Source organism: Cetorhinus maximus, chromosome 3 (assembly GCF_964194155.1).
Source record: "Cetorhinus maximus chromosome 3, sCetMax3.hap1.1, whole genome shotgun sequence".
Classification (NCBI taxonomy): Eukaryota; Metazoa; Chordata; class Chondrichthyes; order Lamniformes; family Cetorhinidae; genus Cetorhinus; species Cetorhinus maximus.
The window spans coordinates 10,572,488-10,590,072 of NC_135881.1; the positions used below are offsets into that span (position 1 = coordinate 10,572,488).

The following is a 17,585-nucleotide window of genomic DNA, read 5'->3' on the forward strand; positions in this document are numbered from 1 at the left end:
AACAGCTGGGACAGGAGCAGCTCCGGCAGACACCAGCTCTCTGCTGTATCCAGTGTGGGGGATACAGAGTAACACAGGAGACCCAAGTGCAACATCTGGACATCACCCATCGCTTCACCTCAGCTCCTGGCCCAGGTAAACACTGCAGATCAGTCAGGGCAACACAGGATAATACTGCAAACACTCAGCAAGAGTTAGGAAGAGTTCATTTTTAAGGAGTAAAAGCATAACAATGGGTCGCATCTGTGGGAGAGATAAGCGAGTTTGGAACCATCGGAACAGGTCAAAATCTGCGGCAGCAATTATTTTTCTCTTTCAGTTTCGTTTTATATCTTTAAACCTGCGTGCAAAGATTAATTTTTATTGGTGAGTTGTTGTGATCTGGAATACACTGCTTGGAAGAGAAGAGGAAACGGATCAAGTAGTAACTTTAAAAAAAAGAAACGAGCACAAAGTCTGCAGGGCTGAGGGGAAAGAGCAGCTAGGGACAATGGCATGATTTAATAGAGCTGGCAGGGACATGATGGGCTGAATGGCCGCTTGCGCTGTGTGATTCTATGAGTTTATCCATAATACATTAAAGTGGCTTGCATTTATATAGCACCTTTTCAATGCAGGATGTCCCAAAGGGACAAAGATGTCCCACAGCCAATTTTGAAGTGTAATCACTGCTGTAATGTATGAAACATGACAGCCATTTGTACACAGCAAGATCCCACCATTGGCTATGTTATATAATGTCCAGGATTTTTTTTTAGCAATGTTGGTTAAGGGGTAAGTATTGGCCAGGACATGGGTGCGAACTTCCTTGCCCTTCTTCGAAGGTGCCTTCAACTGCGCCTCCCAAACCCATGACCATTGCCATCTAGAAGGACAAGGGCAGCAGATAGGTGGGAACACCACCACCTGGAGGTTCCCCTCCAAGTCACTCACCATCCTGACTTGGAAATATATCGCCTTTCCTTCACTGTCGCTGGGTCAAAATCCTGGAACTCCCTCCCTAACAGCACTGTGGGTGTACCTACACGTGGTTCAAGAAGGCAGCAGCTCACCACCGCCTTCTCAAGGGCAATTAGGGATGGGCAATAAATGCTGGCCCAGCCAGCGAAGCCCACATCTCGTGAATGAATATTTTAAAAAAAATAGTGCTGTGGGATCCCATCTGAGAGAGGCTTTGGTTTAATGTCTTGTATGGAAGATGGCACCTCTGACAGTGTGGCACCCTCTCGGTATTGCACTGGGAGGGTCAGCCTGGATTTTGTGCTCAAGTCCTGGAGTGGGACTTGAACCTGGAACCTTGTGACCCAGAGGTGCATGTGCTGCCTATTGATTGGTAGTGCACTTTGAATCTCGAAATAGGAGAAAGAGGCCAATCTGCCCATCATCCTCGTGCTAGTTCTTTGGCAGAGCTTTCCAGTTAATCCCACTCCCTGGCTGTTTCACTGTAGTCTCGTAAAATGATTTCCCTTCAAGTGTTCATCCAGTCTCAGCTTTGATATGTCGGAGAAGGGGCTTGTGGTTGTACAGAACCTTCTCTGGCCTCTGGATGTTGCAAAGTGCTTGGCAGCCCATGAAGTGCCATCACTGTTGGAATTTAGACCCCTGTGTCACCACATTGCAGTGAGACAGACAGGGAACCTTCAATCAGAGAGGCTCCCACCCTGAACAATTAAACCTCTCACAGATGTGGATTAACCTCATGTACAATCTCAGCACTTTCTATTTTTATACCTGGAAAGAGTTCCAACTGAAAAACTACTGAATTTTAGACCCTTCAGTTCTTATAGGTGGTGCAGTAAAACAACAACTTGCATTTATATAGTATCTTTAATGTAGGGGACCATTGGAAATAGCTTCACGGGAGTGATTATCAATGATAGAAAGGCACACTCAGCCAAAATAAGGTGATATTAGGGCGGGTGACTATAAGCTTGGTCTTGAGGAGAGTCTTAAAGGAGGAATGGTTGTTATTAAGAAAGACTTTTATCATTAGGCCAGATTATCTAGTCCTAATAAGATTGCTGTGGGATCTTGCTGTGTACAAAATGGCTGTGACATAGCTCCTTTCACAACCTCTGGATGTGCTAAAATAATTCGCAGCCATCGAAAGTGTAGTCACTGTTGTGATGTGGCAGCCCATTTGTACATAGCAAGATCCCACAACAATGTTGTCATGACAAAATAATCTGTTTTTGTGATGATCGTTGCGGGATAGATATTGGCCAGAACAGTGGGGAGAACTCACAAAATAGCCCCCTGGGATCTTTTACATCCACTTGAGAGGGCAGGCAGGGCCTCAGTTTAATGTCTCATATGAAAGACGGTACCTCCAACAGTGCAGCACCCCTTCAGTGCTGCACTGGATTGTCAGCTTGGATTTTGTGCTCAAGCCTCCGGAGTGGGACTTGAACCCACAACCTTGTGACTCAGCAGTGACTGCACTATCCTCTGAGCCATCGTTATACACACGTGTGGCCCTGAACCAGCGAATCAGAGGATGAGTTCGTGACAAATTGGGAAACTGAATTGAACAACTTCTGTTAGAACCAAAAAAGTGGTCAAGAAGCTGCCTCACGATGGCCTTGAGGGAAGGAAACCTGTTGCCCCCCCTTCCCTGACCGTCCTTACAAGTGACTCCAGCGCCACACTGCGTGGTTGATTCTTCATGTCATCAGGGGGCAGCTCAAGTTTTAAACAAATTCTTTCATGGGATGTGGGCATTGCTGGCAAGGCCAGCATTTGTTGCCCATCCCTAATTGCCCTTGAACTGAATGACTTGCTGGGCCATTTCAGAGGGCAGTTAAGAGTCAACCACATTGCTGTGGGACTGGAGTCACAGGTAGACCAGACCAGGTAAGTCGGCAGATTTCCTTCCCTAAAGGACATTAGTGAACCAGATGGGTTTTTGCAACAATCGATGGTAGTTTCATGGTCACCATTACTTTTTTAAAAAATTGATTCATGGGATGTGGGTGTCGCTGGGGATTGGGTGGGGCGGGGGAGGGCGGGTGGTATATGGTAATCAGCAGGAGGTTTCCTTGCCCATGTTTGACTTGATGCCATGAGACTTCATGGAGTCATGTTGAGGACTCCCAGGGAAACTCCCTCCCGACTGTATACCACTGTGCTGCCACCTCTGCTGGGTGTGTCCAGCTGGTGGGACAGGACATACCCAGGGATGGTGATGGTGGTGCCTGGGACATTATCTGTAAGATGTGATTCCGTGAGGATGACTATGTCAGGCTGTTGCTGTCTGTGAGACAGCGCTCCCAATTTTGGCACAAGCCCCCAGATGTTAGCAAGGAGGAATTTGCAGGGTCGACAGGACTGAGATTGCCGTTGTCTTTCCCTGTACCTGGGTCGATGCCAAGTAGTCCATCCAGTTTCATTCCTTTTGGGCTTTGTAGCAGTTTGAGACAACTGAGTGGCTTGCTGGACCATTTCAGAGGGCAGTTAAGAGTCAATCACATTGCTGTGGGTCTGGAGTCACATGTAGGCCAGACCAGGTAAGGACGGCAGATTTCCCTCCCTAAAGGGCACTAGTGAACCAGGTGGGTTTTTACAACAATCGGCAATGGTTTCATGGTCATCGTTAGACTTTTAATTCCAGATTTTTATTGAATTCAAGTTCCACCATCCCCAGAGCATTACCCTGGGTCTCTGGATTACTAATCCCTCTATGTTTGAATAAGATCGCCTCTCATTCTTCTAAACTCCAATGAGTACAGGACTAACCTGCTCAACCTTTCTTCAGTCAAACCCCTCATCCCAGAAATCAGCCTGGTAAACCTTCTCTGAACTGCTTCCAATGAAAGTATAATCCCTTCGTGAGTAAGGGGACAAAAACTGTACACTGTACTCCAGGTCACCAATGCCTTGTACAGTTGTAGCAAGATTTCCCTACTTTCATTCTCCATCTCCCCTTGCAATAAAGGCCCACATTCCATTTGCCTTCCTAACTACTTGCATGTGAACTTTGTGATTCATGTATGAAAATACTTGGATCCCTCTACACCGCAGCATTCTGCAGTCTCTCTCCATTTAAATACTTTCTTCCTACAGAGAGAGAGAGAGACAGGGAGCAGGACAGACACACAGAGACAGACAGAGAGAGAGAGAGAGAGAGAAACCAGCGGACAGAAACATAAAGACCGGTCAGATAAACAATAGACACAGATGACGAGAGAGAGAGAGAGAGGCGACAGTCAGACAGAGTCTCAGGCAACAGAGAGGCAGATGGAGAACGGACGCAGAGATGGATCGAGAGATAGGCAACAGTGACAGGGGACAGCTAGTCAGACACAGACAGTGACAGACACACTCTCAATCCCTGTAGTCTCGGCCGGATTGAAGACTGTGACCTTTATCCAGAGAGTCAAAAGTTAAATTTCTCCAGTGCGAACAACAGACCCAAGAGAAAATATTCATTTTATTCCCTGTCAACCCCACCCACCCCCGACCCCCGCCCCCATCTCTTAACTGTTTCTCTTCTATTCTTCAGGATTTTTGTAACTGATTTTACAAAGCCGTGATGTTCTTACCCAGTAAGAAAGAGACTAAATACCTCTACTTCATTTTAATGGAAGACTTGCCTGTCAATGACCGTGTCTTCCCTGCCGGGAATATTGCCCTTATTGCCGAGCCTGACTACCTGAAGGAGATGCAGACCGAGCCTCAGGCACCTGGCCGGAAACTGAAGTTCCACCTGGTGGAGGCAGATGTGCACCTCGCCCTGGAGGTGGACAGCCTGCACCAGCTGAGCCAGCAGGAGGCGGGCTTGCTCCACGCAGTCAGCCCGTCCGCTCGCCGCTTCAGCCTCTACCTGGAGAAGGAGATGTTGGAAAACGCACGGCAGATCCACCTACTGGATCTAGTGACTGTCGACTACAAATCCAAGTCACTGCCTGGGATCGTCAGGTACATCGGAAGCATATGCGACATGCCGAAGCTTTCCGGAACATTCTTTGGAATTGAGTTGCAGGTAGGCTTCACGGAAGATGCAACAAAGTCTCCCTTTCGAATACCCATTATTCTATATATAAACCCCCTGAACCACTTGGTTTGATTCCAATTTGTAACTCACTTCCAGGTATCTGTTATTCTATATATAAATCACCCCGAACCCCTCGATTAGATTCTAATCTGTAACACTCACTCCCAGTTATCCATTATTCTAGAGATAAACCACCCCCCACCGCATTCACCCCTCGATTAGATTCCAGTTTGTAACTCACTCCCGGGTATCTGTTATTCTATATATAAACCCCCCGAGCCCCTCGATTAGATTCCAGTCTGTAACTCACTTCCAGGTATCTGTTATTCTATATATAAACCCCCCAAACCCCTCAATTAGATTCCAGTTTGTAACTCACTCCCGGGTATCCATTATTCTATATATAAACCCCCGAACCCCTCGATTAGATTCCAGTCTGTAACTCACTCCTGGGTATCTGTTATTCTATATGTAAACCCCCTGAACCCCTCGATTAGATTCCAGTTTGTAACTCACTCCCGGGTATCTGTTATTCTATATATAAACCCCCCGAACCCCTCGATTAGATTGCAGTCTGTAACTCACTCCCGGGTATCCATTATTCTATATATAAACCCCCCGAACCCCTCGATTAGATTCCAGTTTGTAACTCACTCCCGGGTATCTGTTATTCTATATATAAACCCCCCCGAACCCCTCGATTAGATTGCAGTCTGTAACTCACTCCTGGGTATCCATTATTCTATATATAAATCCCCCCGAACCCCTCAATTAGATTCCAGTTTGTAACTCACTCCCAGGTATCCATTATTCTATATATAAATCCCCCTGAACCCCTCAATTAGATTCCAGTTTGTAACTCACTCCCGGGTATCCATTATTCTATATATAAACCCCCCCCCAAACCCCTTGATTTGATTCTAATCTGTAACTCACTCCCGGGTATCTGTTATTCTACATATAAACCACCCCAAACCCCTCGATTAGATTGCAGCCTGTAACTCACTCCTGAGAACCCAGTACAGATATTCCCCATTTAAAGTGTGTTCTAATAATGCATTTTTTTTTTAAGCGCTGTTGTAAGTTAGGGATGTTACCCGAATAGCACTCCCTCCATTTTCATTTCAGCAAGATCACTGAGCATCATCGGTCACTTTTATAAACAAGCTGTCACTTTGCCTCCCCTCCTACTCACCGCCTCCCTCCTGCTCCCACCCCACCCCCCTCTCCTCTTCCCTCCTGTTTTAATTCCTCCCCGTTGCAGGTAGAGGGGGAAGCAGAGGACCAAAACGACGGAACATTTGGCGAGCAGCAGTACTTCCACTGCAAGAAGGGGTGCGGCATCTTCGTGCCGTTTAACAAGGTCACGCGGGGATGGAGCTTCGGGGAGGAGGGGCAGTGCACGAGCGCGGGAGGCGTGAAGACCAGTGACGGGCGGGTGGATCGCCCCGTGAACACTGGAGACCGGGTGGTTGTCTGCGTCGAAGAGGAAATGAAAGGGGGGACGGTGATGGGGTTCATGGACGGGGGCTCGGCGGTACTGGTCAACCTCGAATCGGTGAGTGAAACTGTGGCGTCGGCTAACGGTCTTTTTTATCAGGCAGTGTTAGGGGCAGCACAAGTCCCAGCTAGAATGGAGGTGATTGGTTCATTTCCCCTGCCCATCACACCTAGAGGACCACGCTTACCGGGATTGATTTTGTAAACAACATAAACTATCCTCCACATACTGGGCGATTAAAATCCTGCTGTTGTCGGGGGGATTGTGCTGTAGTTTCAGTCGTGAGTTCGGTCCTGAGAGGCTCGTTGAGGTAAATTGGCTTTGAATCCGTCTGTAAATTCTACCCCTCTCTCCAACTCCTTTCCTGACACAGCGATGTCAATACTCAATCTCCGGGGTTGGGTTGGGGGGGTCAGGAGGGGCAAAGCTCAATCGAGCATGACTCCCCTCGTACACGCCCTTTCAGTTGTGGCTGTGTGGGTAGCGCCCTTACCTTGTGAGTAAGAAGGTTGTGAATTCAAGTCCCACTCCAAGACACCCGAGCTCAGAATCTAGGCTGAAAATCCCACAGCGCGCGGTACTGAGGAAGTGCTACGCTGCCGGAGGTGCCATATTTCGGCTGAGATGTTGAACCAAGGCCCCATTTGCCCTCTTCCTAAAGGATCCCGGGGTGTGGGAGCTCTCCTGATGTCTTGGCCAGTGTTTCTCCCCATAATTACCTGAATTGCTGTATGTGGGAGCTTGCTGTGCACACCAGGGGGAGCTGGAACCTGCCTACCCTAGAGGCATTTGACAGACAATTAAGTTTCCCCACCACCCCCCCCCACCTCCTTTTCTCCTAGTCTCTTCCCCTCTCTCTATTTCCTTCACTCTTTTGGCTTTCCGAGGCAGTGCTTTCATCAGCGAACGTCGCCTTTGGTGTGTGGATGTCCAAGCTGAGGGTTGCTTCACTCTGTTGCAGGACCAGGTGAACGGGGAGGAGCCGAAGGTGCCACTGAGGGTGCCGCTACATTCTGTCATAAAGGAAAACACGCTTCTACCTGCCGGGAGCATCCGGCGGAGTACCTGTGAGTCTCGATGAATGGTCAAAGGGGGTGGTCGGGGAGGGGAGTTAGTCGGGGTTGGGACTGATCTCGGATGATACCCGAGAGGGGGACATCAGGCGGGCACACTCGATTTCTCCCAGCTCTTGCTGTGGTCTCTGCCCAGGGACAATGTGTGCGCACTACCTGTCACCTCCGTGGTTCCCATTAGAAGATGGTTTATCAATTTGCCTCACTAACAACTGTGACCATGTTACAAAAGTATTCCATTTTGCTATGAAGAGAAATTACTATTCCACACACGTTATCCATCCTCCTCACTAAAAACTCTGCTGGCCCCTTGACCCCAGTTGTTTTCCCTGGGACCCTATTGACCCCATTGTCCGCCCGATCCATTACTCAGTTCCTGACCCATGTCCCGTTAACCCTCTCCTTGCTGAACTGTATTGGCTCTCGGACTGCAACACCTCCAGTTTAAAATTCCCGTCCTCGTGTTGAGGATCCAACCATAGCCATGTCCCTGTAACTTTTGGCCTACAAACTCCCCATCCCCCACCCAGTTTTCTCCCTACCAGCGGCAGCCAAGTTCTCAGCCACCCTGGTGTCTTTGGTTTTTATTCTCTCATGGGATATGGGCGTCGCCGACATTTGTTGCCCCAAATCTAGTCGCCATTTCAGAGGAGTCACACGTAGGCCAAACTGGGGTAAGGACGGCAGATTTCCTCCCCTAAAGGGGCGTTAGTGAACCAGATGGGTTTTTACATCAATCGATGATAGTTTCATGGTCACCATTACTGAGGCTAGCTTTTAATTCCAGATTTTATTAATTTGATTTAAGTTCCACCAGCAGCTGTGGTGGGATTTGACCCCGTGTGAGAATTAGCCTGGGCCCCTGGATTACTAGTCCAGTGATATTACCACTACACCAGCATCTCACCCTGGAACTCGTATCCTCCGCTTCTCGACCTCTCTCTCTCTCTCTCTCTGCCCTCCTTAAAGCTTACCCTTTGACCCAGCTTTTGATCTCCCTTTCATTGCCTCACTGTACTTGCACAACTGTGAAGCACCTTGGGACATGTTTCAAAGGTGCTACATAAATGCAGGTTGCTTTTGTTATGTAAGTACCAGCTTTTTTTCTAACTGTCTCAAAAAAAACCCCAGGTCCTCAGGACATTCTTCCTATTGCTCCTGTTGCCATTGTTTTACATTGGGTTCATCCATGACGCTGCTTCCTAGAGGTGATGGCCTCTCACTACGTGTATCTAACCCCGTGCTGTACCTGCCCTGGGAGAGTTTGATGGGGACAGTGTAGAGGGAGATTTACTCTGTATCTAACCCCGTGCTGTACCTGTCCTGGGAGAGTTTGATGGGGACAGTGTAAAGGGAGCTTTACTCTGTATCTAACCCCGTGCTGTACCTGTCCTGGGAGAGTTTGATGGGGACAGTGTAGAGGGAGCTTTACTCTGTATCTAACCCCGTGCTGTACCTGCCCTGGGAGTGTTTGATGGGGACAGTGTAGAGGGAGCTTTACTCTGTATCTAACCCCGTGCTGTACCTGTCCTGGGAGTGTTTGATGGGGACAGTGTAGAGGGAGCTTTACTCTGTATCTAACCCCGCGCTGTACCTGTCCTGGGAGTGTTTGATGGGGACATTGTAGAGGGAGCTTTACTCTGTATCTAACCCCGTGCTGTACCTGTCCTGGGAGTGTTTGATGGGGACAGTGTAGAGGGAGATTTACTCTGTATCTGACCCCGTGCTGTACCTGTCCTGGGAGAGTTTGATGGGGACAGTGTAAAGGGAGCTTTACTCTGTATCTAACCCCGTGCTGTACCTGTCCTGGGAGAGTTTGATGGGGACAGTGTAGAGGGAGCTTTACTCTGTATCTAACCCCGTGCTGTACCTGTCCTGGGAGTGTTTGATGGGGACAGTGTAGAGGGAGCTTTACTCTGTATCTAACCCCGTGCTGTACCTGTCCTGGGAGTGTTTGATGGGGACAGTGTAGAGGGAGATTTACTCTGTATCTGACCCCGTGCTGTACCTGTCCTGGGAGAGTTTGATGGGGACAGTGTAAAGGGAGCTTTACTCTGTATCTAACCCCGTGCTGTACCTGTCCTGGGAGAGTTTGATGGGGACAGTGTAGAGGGAGCTTTACTCTGTATCTAACCCCGTGCTGTACCTGTCCTGGGAGTGTTTGATGGGGACAGTGTAGAGGGAGCTTTACTCTGTATCTAACCCCGTGCTGTACCTGTCCTGGGAGTGTTTGATGGGGACAGTGTAGAGGGAGCTTTACTCTGTATCTAACCCCGTGCTTTACCTGTCCTGGGAGTGTTTGATGGGGACATTGTAGAGGGAGCTTTACTCTGTATCTAACCCCGTGCTGTACCTGTCCTGGGAGTGTTTGATGGGGACAGTGTACAGGGAGATTTACTCTGTATCTGACCCCGTGCTGTACCTGTCCTGGGAGTGTTTGATGGGGACAGTGTAGAGGGAGCTTTACTCTGTATCTAACCCCGTGCTGTACCTGTCCTGGGAGTGTTTGATGGGGACAGCGTAGAGGGAGCTTTACTCTGTATCTAACCCCGTGCTGTACCTGTCCTGGGAGTGTTTGATGGGGACAGTGTAGAGGGAGCTTTACTCTGTATCTAACCCCGTGCTGTACCTGTCCTGGGAGTGTTTGATGGGGACAGTGTAGAGGGAGCTTTACTCTGTATCTAACCCTGTGCTGTACCTGTCCTGGGAGTGTTTGATGGGGACAGTGTAGAGGGAGCTTTACTTTGTATCTAACCCCATGCTGTACCTGCCCTGGGAGTGTTTGATGGGGACAGTGTAGAGGGAGCTTTACTCTGTATCTAACCCCGTGCTGTACCTGTCCTGGGAGAGTTTGATGGGGACAGTGTAGAGGGAGCTTTACTCTGTATCTAACCCCATGCTGTACCTGTCCTGGCAGTGTTTGATGGGGACAGTGTAGAGGGAGCTTTACTCTGTATCTAACCCCGTGCTGTACCTGTCCTGGGAGTGTTTGTAGTGGTCCCCATACCTAAAATGAATCCTACTGCCCCAGTCTCTCCCCAAGCTTTCTTCAGAACTGGGAAAAGTTAGGGATGTAATAGATCTTAAGCGGGTGAAAAGGAACAAAAATGAAGAGCTGCGAAAGGATGGAGGGCAGGAGAGATTAAATAACAAGAGTGTTGTTCGTGTAGGGCCAAAGGGAGTGGGAATGGAACAAGTAAAGGAACAAAAGATGTGCCCAGAGGAGATGCGAATGAGAGAACGATGAACAGCTGCCGCTTGAAAGCAAAAACAAGGTTAAGACAAAAACGTTTTGTTTTTCTCTGACCTATTGAGTATTTCCCATGTTTTCTGTTGCTATTTTAGATTTCCAGCGGCCGTCGCATTTTGCTTTTGCATTAACGATTTGCCTTTGTATAAAAGGGAGAGGCGATGGTGTAGTGGTAACGTCATTGGACTAATAAGACCCAGGCTAAACCTCTGGGGACAGGGGTTCAAATCCCACCACGGCATCAGGCGGAATTTAAATTCAATTAATAAACCTGGAATATAAAGCTAGTCTCAGTAACGGTGACCATGACGACTATCGTCAATTGTCGTTTAAAAAAAACCCATTCTGGGAATCCGCCGTCCGTACCTTGTCTTGGTTTAACATCTGCCTCCAGACGCACAGCCCCACAGCGATGCGTTTGACTCTTAACTGCCCTAGCGAGCCACTCAGTTGGAGGGCAATTAGGGATGGGCAACAAATGCTGGTCCTGTCGGTGACGACCCACATCCCATGAAAGAAGCTTGCTCTTGTGAGCATTTCTGCAAAAAGTGTGTGGAGGAGGGAGTGTGTGGGAAGGCTGTGTCCAATGTGACAAACATCAAGCCGCATAATTATTGACTCCGCCCTCACACTTTTCTTCACAGAGACGGAATGAGGGAGCCTGGAATGCTTTGCCAGAGGGAGCGGTTGGTTATGGTTCAATTGGGTTGTGTCTGGGAGTGTATTTATATCGACGTAACCCTGAATGTGGTCCTTGTGGTTGCAAGCCTGTTATTGGGTGGAAAGCAGTTCATGGTGATGACCTTTCCAGTCCAATATTAAGGCAGAAATATTGGGAGATTTGTAATTCCCTCCACAAATCGGAGAGAGGGGTGCAGAACAGGATTAAAATGTCAAAAACCTGAAACCAACCTCTGGTATCTGGTTATGAGGGAGGTGGATAGTGTGGGGATGACTAACCTGCTCTCTAGGGGGAGCTTAGTTATTTATATATGCAAGTTGGGCAGCGAGTCTCATACTTTTAGAAGCTATCTAGATGTAAGGCCTTGAAAGGCAATTCCTCAGGGCAGCTGAAGGAAGCGAGAATAGCCAATGCAGTCAGATGAGCGCTGCAGGCCCCTCCTCCCCCTGGTCGCGGCCTGGTGTCGCAGGCTTTGCTGCTACGTGGCCTAGTGGTCACTAGTGGCCTAGTGGCCTAGATAGCCAATCAGGAGCTCGCCCCGTGTAAGGGAAATGCAGGACCGCTGGCCCAAAGGTCGTCGGGGTAGGTTAGGGTCGTGGCCTTTGACCCCCGCTGGTTTAAACAGGCTGACTTGAGGAGTCGATGATTATATATTTTTTTCTCTTTCTTCCAATCCAGCCAGAGAGAGCCAGGTCTCAGGGGATGGAGGCTGGCTACATGAGGGCCTGAACCGAGACCTCGTGGAAAATGGAGGGAGCCGGTCAGATCGCTACCTGGGAGTTAAATCTGTTGTTCAAATCGACGTGGGAAAAGGGCAGTGGATGACTGGAGTCATCCAGTGGATGGGTCACCTCCCAACAATGACGGGCGAAATTGCTGGTGTCGAGTTGGTAAGGAGAAGGTTGGCACTTTTTCCAGGAACGATGGATAACACATTAGCTCAAGCAGTGCAATTACCAATGGCAGCACTGCCTTTCAACCATCTAGGCCTCACTCCCTGCTGTTCCACCCCTAAACGTCTCCATCTCCTTAAACCCATCTCTCTGTTTCCCCTCTCTGACTCACCATTAGTCCTCCATGAAGGCCCTTGGATGTTTTCTCCATGTCAAGGGCCCCGCAGCATTAATGAGCCTGTGCATTTCTCTCCTTTCTCTCTCTCATGATTGCGATTCTGATCTCCTTTGCTTCATTGAAGTAGCCACTGTGTGTGCGTGCGTGTGTGTATGTGTGTGAGAGAGAGAGAGCATAGAAGGAAATGTTCTCGGCCATTCGACTGCAGGAGCATCACAGCAGCACTTTTCAGCAATAGTGTCAATGAATAGTGATTGGGGTCTTTGCAGTTAACCGCACAGGAGGGTCACTGGAGGCCTAACTGGGCAGAGGTAGCAGGTTCCTTTTCCTGAAGGACCTAAGAGAAGCACTTTGGGTTTTTAAACGATGAAATGGTAGCTCGGGGGGGGATATTTTCCCTGGCACTTAATTACCAGAAGTTCACAGTTTGCCATTGGGCCTGGTCGTCCGTGTTGCATTCTGTGTCCTGACCGCTGTACGACTGGGTCCTCGTTGCCACTCTGCGTGGGGTGTTCATCTACTGGGCAGAATGGACTGGATGCCTTTTGCAAATACCATTCCTTCAACCCATAGTAGGTGTTGCTGAGCCCCTTCCTCACAGGCCAGGAGATCACACCCCTGCTGCACCATGGGTTCAGGTCCCGCTAACGTTTGCTCAGTGGGGATATCGTGACTCACCTCCTGACTCCCTGTCCACCATCTACAAGGCACAAGTCAGGAGTGTGATGGGATACTGCTTTACTCCCCCTCCCCACTCTGCAGGTTTCTTTTGCACTGCCTCTCACTGAATGTTGACTCTCGCCGAAGAACAGGGTACCTCGTATCTCCACCGACTTGTGAAACTCCCCTCAGTTTGTGGCACTCTTGTCTCTGAGTCAGAGGGCCGTGGGTTCAATTCCCACTGAAGGGGCTTCAGCGCAACATCTAGGCTGACCCTCCCAGTGCCGCACTGAAGGAGTACTGCATTGTTGGAGGTGCTGCGTTTCAAATGCGATGTTAAACTGAGGCGCCCTCAGCCCTCAGGTTAATGTAAAAGATCCCATGGCATGATCTTAACTGAATGGCAGAGCAGGCTTGAGGGGCTGAATGGCCTACTCCTGCTCCTAATTGGTATGTTTGTGTGGCGTTGTCCGAAGGAGGGCAAAGGAGCTGTGCCTGTCCCGGTGTCTTGACCACCGTTTTTCCAGTATCACTAAAGACCAATTATTCAGTCATTACCACATTTCTGCCGTGTTTTCCTATAAAACAACAGTGACTACATTTGAAAAGTATTTTCTGGGGAGGTCCTAAAGTTGTATTCAGTGTTAAATATACTCACATAAAACATCCAGCACAGAAACAGGCCTTTTGGCCTAACTGGTTTGCCAGTCATGCTATCTGTCTCTCACCATTTCCCTTCATCTCACCATTTCCCTTCTATTCCTTTCTCCTTTGTTTATCTACCTTGCCCTTAAATACATCTACACTAATCGTTTCAACCATTCCCTGAGGTAGTGAGTTCCGCATTCTCACCAGTCTCTTGGTACAGATGTTTCTCTTGAACTCCCCATTGGATTTATTACTGACTTTTATTTTATTCATTCATGGGATGTGGGCTTCGCTGGCTGGGCCAGCATTTATTGCCCATCCCCGGTTGCCCTTGAGAAGGTGGTGGTGAGCTGCCTTCTTGAACCGCTGCAGTCCATGTGGTGTAGGTACACCCACAGTGCTGTTAGGGAGGGAGTTCCAGGATTTTGACCCAGCGACAGTGAAGGAACGGCGATATATTTCCAAGTAAGGATGGTGAGTGTCTTGGAGGGGAACTTCCAGGTGGAGGTGTTCCCATTTATCTGCTGCCCTTGTCCATCTAGATGGTAATGGTCGTGGGTTTGGAAGGTGATGTCTAAGGAGCCTTGGTGAATTCCTGCAGTGCATCTTGTAGATGGTACACACTGCTGCTACTGTGCGTCAGTGGTGAAGGGAGTGAATGTTTGTGGGTGTGGTGCCAATCAAGGGGGCTGCTTTGACCTGGATAGTGTCAAGCTTCTTCAGTGTTGTGGGAGCTGCACTCATCCAGGCAAGTGGGGGGTATTCCATCACACTGCTGACTTGTGCCTTGTAGATGGTGGAGAGGCTTTGGGGAGTCAGGAGGGGAGTCACGATATCCCCTAGTTTTGTACTCCTCCAAGATACTTTTTCTATGTCTACCCTATCAAACCCTTTCCTAATCTTAAAGACCTCTGTTAGGTCACTCCACACCCCCCCCAATCTTCTCTTGTTTCTAGGGAAAAGAGCATGTTAATTTTTCCTTTTTTGATGGGATGTGTGTGTCTCTGGCAAGACCAGCATTTGTTTCCCATCCTAATTGCCCTTGATCTGAGTGGCTTGCGAGGCCATTCCAGAGAGCAGTGAAGAGTCAGCCACATTGCTGTGGGTCTGGAGTCACATGTAGGCCAGACCAGGTAAGGATGGCAGATTTCCTTCCCTAAAGGGCACTCCATGATAGTTGTCACCGATACTGAGATGTGATTCCAGATTTTATTAATTGAATTTAATTGAAGTTGCTGTGGTGGGATTTGAACCCGTGTCCCTAGAGCATTAGCTGGGCCTCTGAATTACTAGTCCAGTGACATTACCACTACACCACCATCTCGAGGTGTCAGCTGTGGCTCAGTTCATAGCACCCTCGCCTTTGAATCAGAAGGTTGTGGGTTCATGTCCCACTCCCGGAAACCAAGAACTGTGAATGTACTCGAAAGAGTTACAATCTGTGACTGTTGATAACTCGAAAGAGTTACACCACCATCTCCCCATCTTCTTGATACATATAACCTCTCAGTTTTGGTATTATTCTTGTAAAGCTTTTTTGCACCTTCTCCAATGCCTCTATGTCTTTTAGTGAATAAGGAACTGTTCACAGTACTCAAAATGTGGTCTAGCCAAGATTCTCTACCAGTTTAATAACTTCTCTACTTTACAACTCTATCCCTCTAGAAATGAATCCGTGTTATGGTTTGCTTTTTCTTCTGACCTTACTGATCTGCGTTGCTACTTTTGTGATTTGTGTGTTTGTACCTTGAGGTCCTCCTGTTCCTCGACCCAATTTGGACACACGGGGCTGGATTTTCCCGATGGAGATGGGAAACAGAAGTCGGGACAGTTTCCACGTCCCGAACCCGCTCCCTGGGGGAGACATTCACTCATTGGGATCTTCACAGGGACATTCCTTTAATTGGCACGGAGATAGGTTCCCTGTTCACGTGAGGCTGGTGGGCTGGTTCTCAAAACTGGAGGGCCAATCAGAGACCTTCCAGTTTGAGAGGAACAGCAGGCTGTGATGGCAGGGTCAGGAATAGAGAGGGTGCTTCAAGATGGAGGCACCTTTTCTCTCACTCAGCCTCTCACACTCTCTCTCCCACTCTCTCTCAAACACTCTCCCTAGTACAGTTTAAGTTTGTTATGGACAAAGAAATCGACAAGTTGCAAAAAAAGTTTTGGATTGGGGGAGAGTGGATTTTAGTAAAATAAGGAAGGATCTGGCCAAGTTAGACTGGGAACAGCTACTTGTGGGGAAATCTACAGAGGAACAGTGGGGGGTGTTCAAAAAGGAAATGGGGAGGGTACAGGCTCAACATGTTCCCTCTCGGGTGATAGGAAGGAGTAACAAGCCCAGAGAACCATGGATGACCAGAGATATTCAGGTTACTATGAGCAGGAAAAGAGAGGCTTTTAGCAGGTACAAGGGAAGCAAATCAGCAGAGGCATTAGTGGAGTACAGACAGTGCAGGCTGGAGCTTAAGAAATCAATTAGGAGAGCAAAGAGGGGATATGAGAAAGCTCTGGCTGGTAAAAGTAGGGAAAATCCTAAGATATTCTATAAGTATATCAATGGGAACAGGATAACCAGGGAAAGAGTAGGGCCCATAAGGGACCAAGGGGGCAATCTATGGGTAGAGCCAGAGGACATCGCTAGTGTTGAATGAATACTTCATATCCGTCTTCACCCAAGAGAATGAGGATGAAGGTATGGAACTCAGGGAGAGAGACTGCGAGGTTTTTAAGCAAATTGATATAGGGAGTGACAAGGTATTGGAGGTGTTGGCAGGCTTAAAAGTGGACAAATCTCCAGGTCCAGATGATTTGTGTCCCAGACTGCTGGGGGAGGCAAGGGAGGAGATCGCAGGGGCTCTGACCCAAATTTTTAATTCCTCTCTGGCCACGGGGGAGGTGCCAGAGGACTGGAGAACAGCTAATGTGGCACTGCAATTTGAGAAGGATTGTAGAGATAAGCCAGGGAACTACAGACCAGTGAGTCTCACGTCAGTGGTAGGGAAACTATTGGAGAAAGTTCTGAAGGAGAGTGTCTGTCTCCACTTGAAGAGGCAGAGTTTGATCAGGGATAGTCAGCATGGCTTTGTCAGAGGGAGGTCATGCCTAACAAATTTGATTGAATTTTTTGAGGAGGTGACCAGGTGTGTAGATGAGGGTAGTGCAGTTGTTGTAGTTTATATGGATTTCAGCAAAGCCTTTGACAAGGTCCCACATGGGAGACTTATAAAGAAGGCAAATGCACATGAGATACAGGGTAATTTGATAAGGTGGATTCAAAATTGGCTTAGTTGTGGGAGGCAGAGGGTGATGACAGAAGGCTGCTTTAGTGACTGGAAGCCAGTGTCCAGTGGCATACCACAGGGATCAGTGCTCGGTCCCCTATTATTCGTCATTTATATAAACGACATAGATGACTATGTGGGCGGTAGGATTAGTAAGTTTGCGGATGACACAAAGATTGGCTGGTTGTTAACAGTGAGGTTGAGTGTCTTGGGCTACAGGAAGATATAGACGGGATGGTCAAATGGGCAGATAAGTGGCAGATGGAATTTAACCCTGAAAAGTGTGAGGTGATACACTTTGGAAGGAGTAATTTGACAAGGAAGTATTCAATGAACGGCATGACACTAGGAAGTTCTGAGGAACAAAGGGACCTTGGCGTGTGTGTCCATAGATCTCTGAAGGCAGAGGGGCATGTTAGTGGG

The 17,585-nt window shown here is 48.4% G+C and overlaps 1 protein-coding gene across 1 annotated transcript in view; it reads left to right on the forward strand.

Moving 5' to 3' along the window:
- cyldl (cylindromatosis (turban tumor syndrome), like) overlaps window positions 1-17,585 on the forward strand; it is a 44,917-nt gene continuing 27,332 nt past the window's right edge. Inside the window, exons 1-5 of the mRNA XM_078536401.1 lie at window positions 1-135; window positions 4,502-4,981; window positions 6,258-6,551; window positions 7,456-7,561; window positions 12,178-12,389. Of these exons, the coding sequence (XP_078392527.1) occupies window positions 4,532-4,981; window positions 6,258-6,551; window positions 7,456-7,561; window positions 12,178-12,389 (1,062 nt within the window). The 5' untranslated portion in view covers window positions 1-135; window positions 4,502-4,531. The remainder of the gene's footprint in view (window positions 136-4,501; window positions 4,982-6,257; window positions 6,552-7,455; window positions 7,562-12,177; window positions 12,390-17,585) is intronic.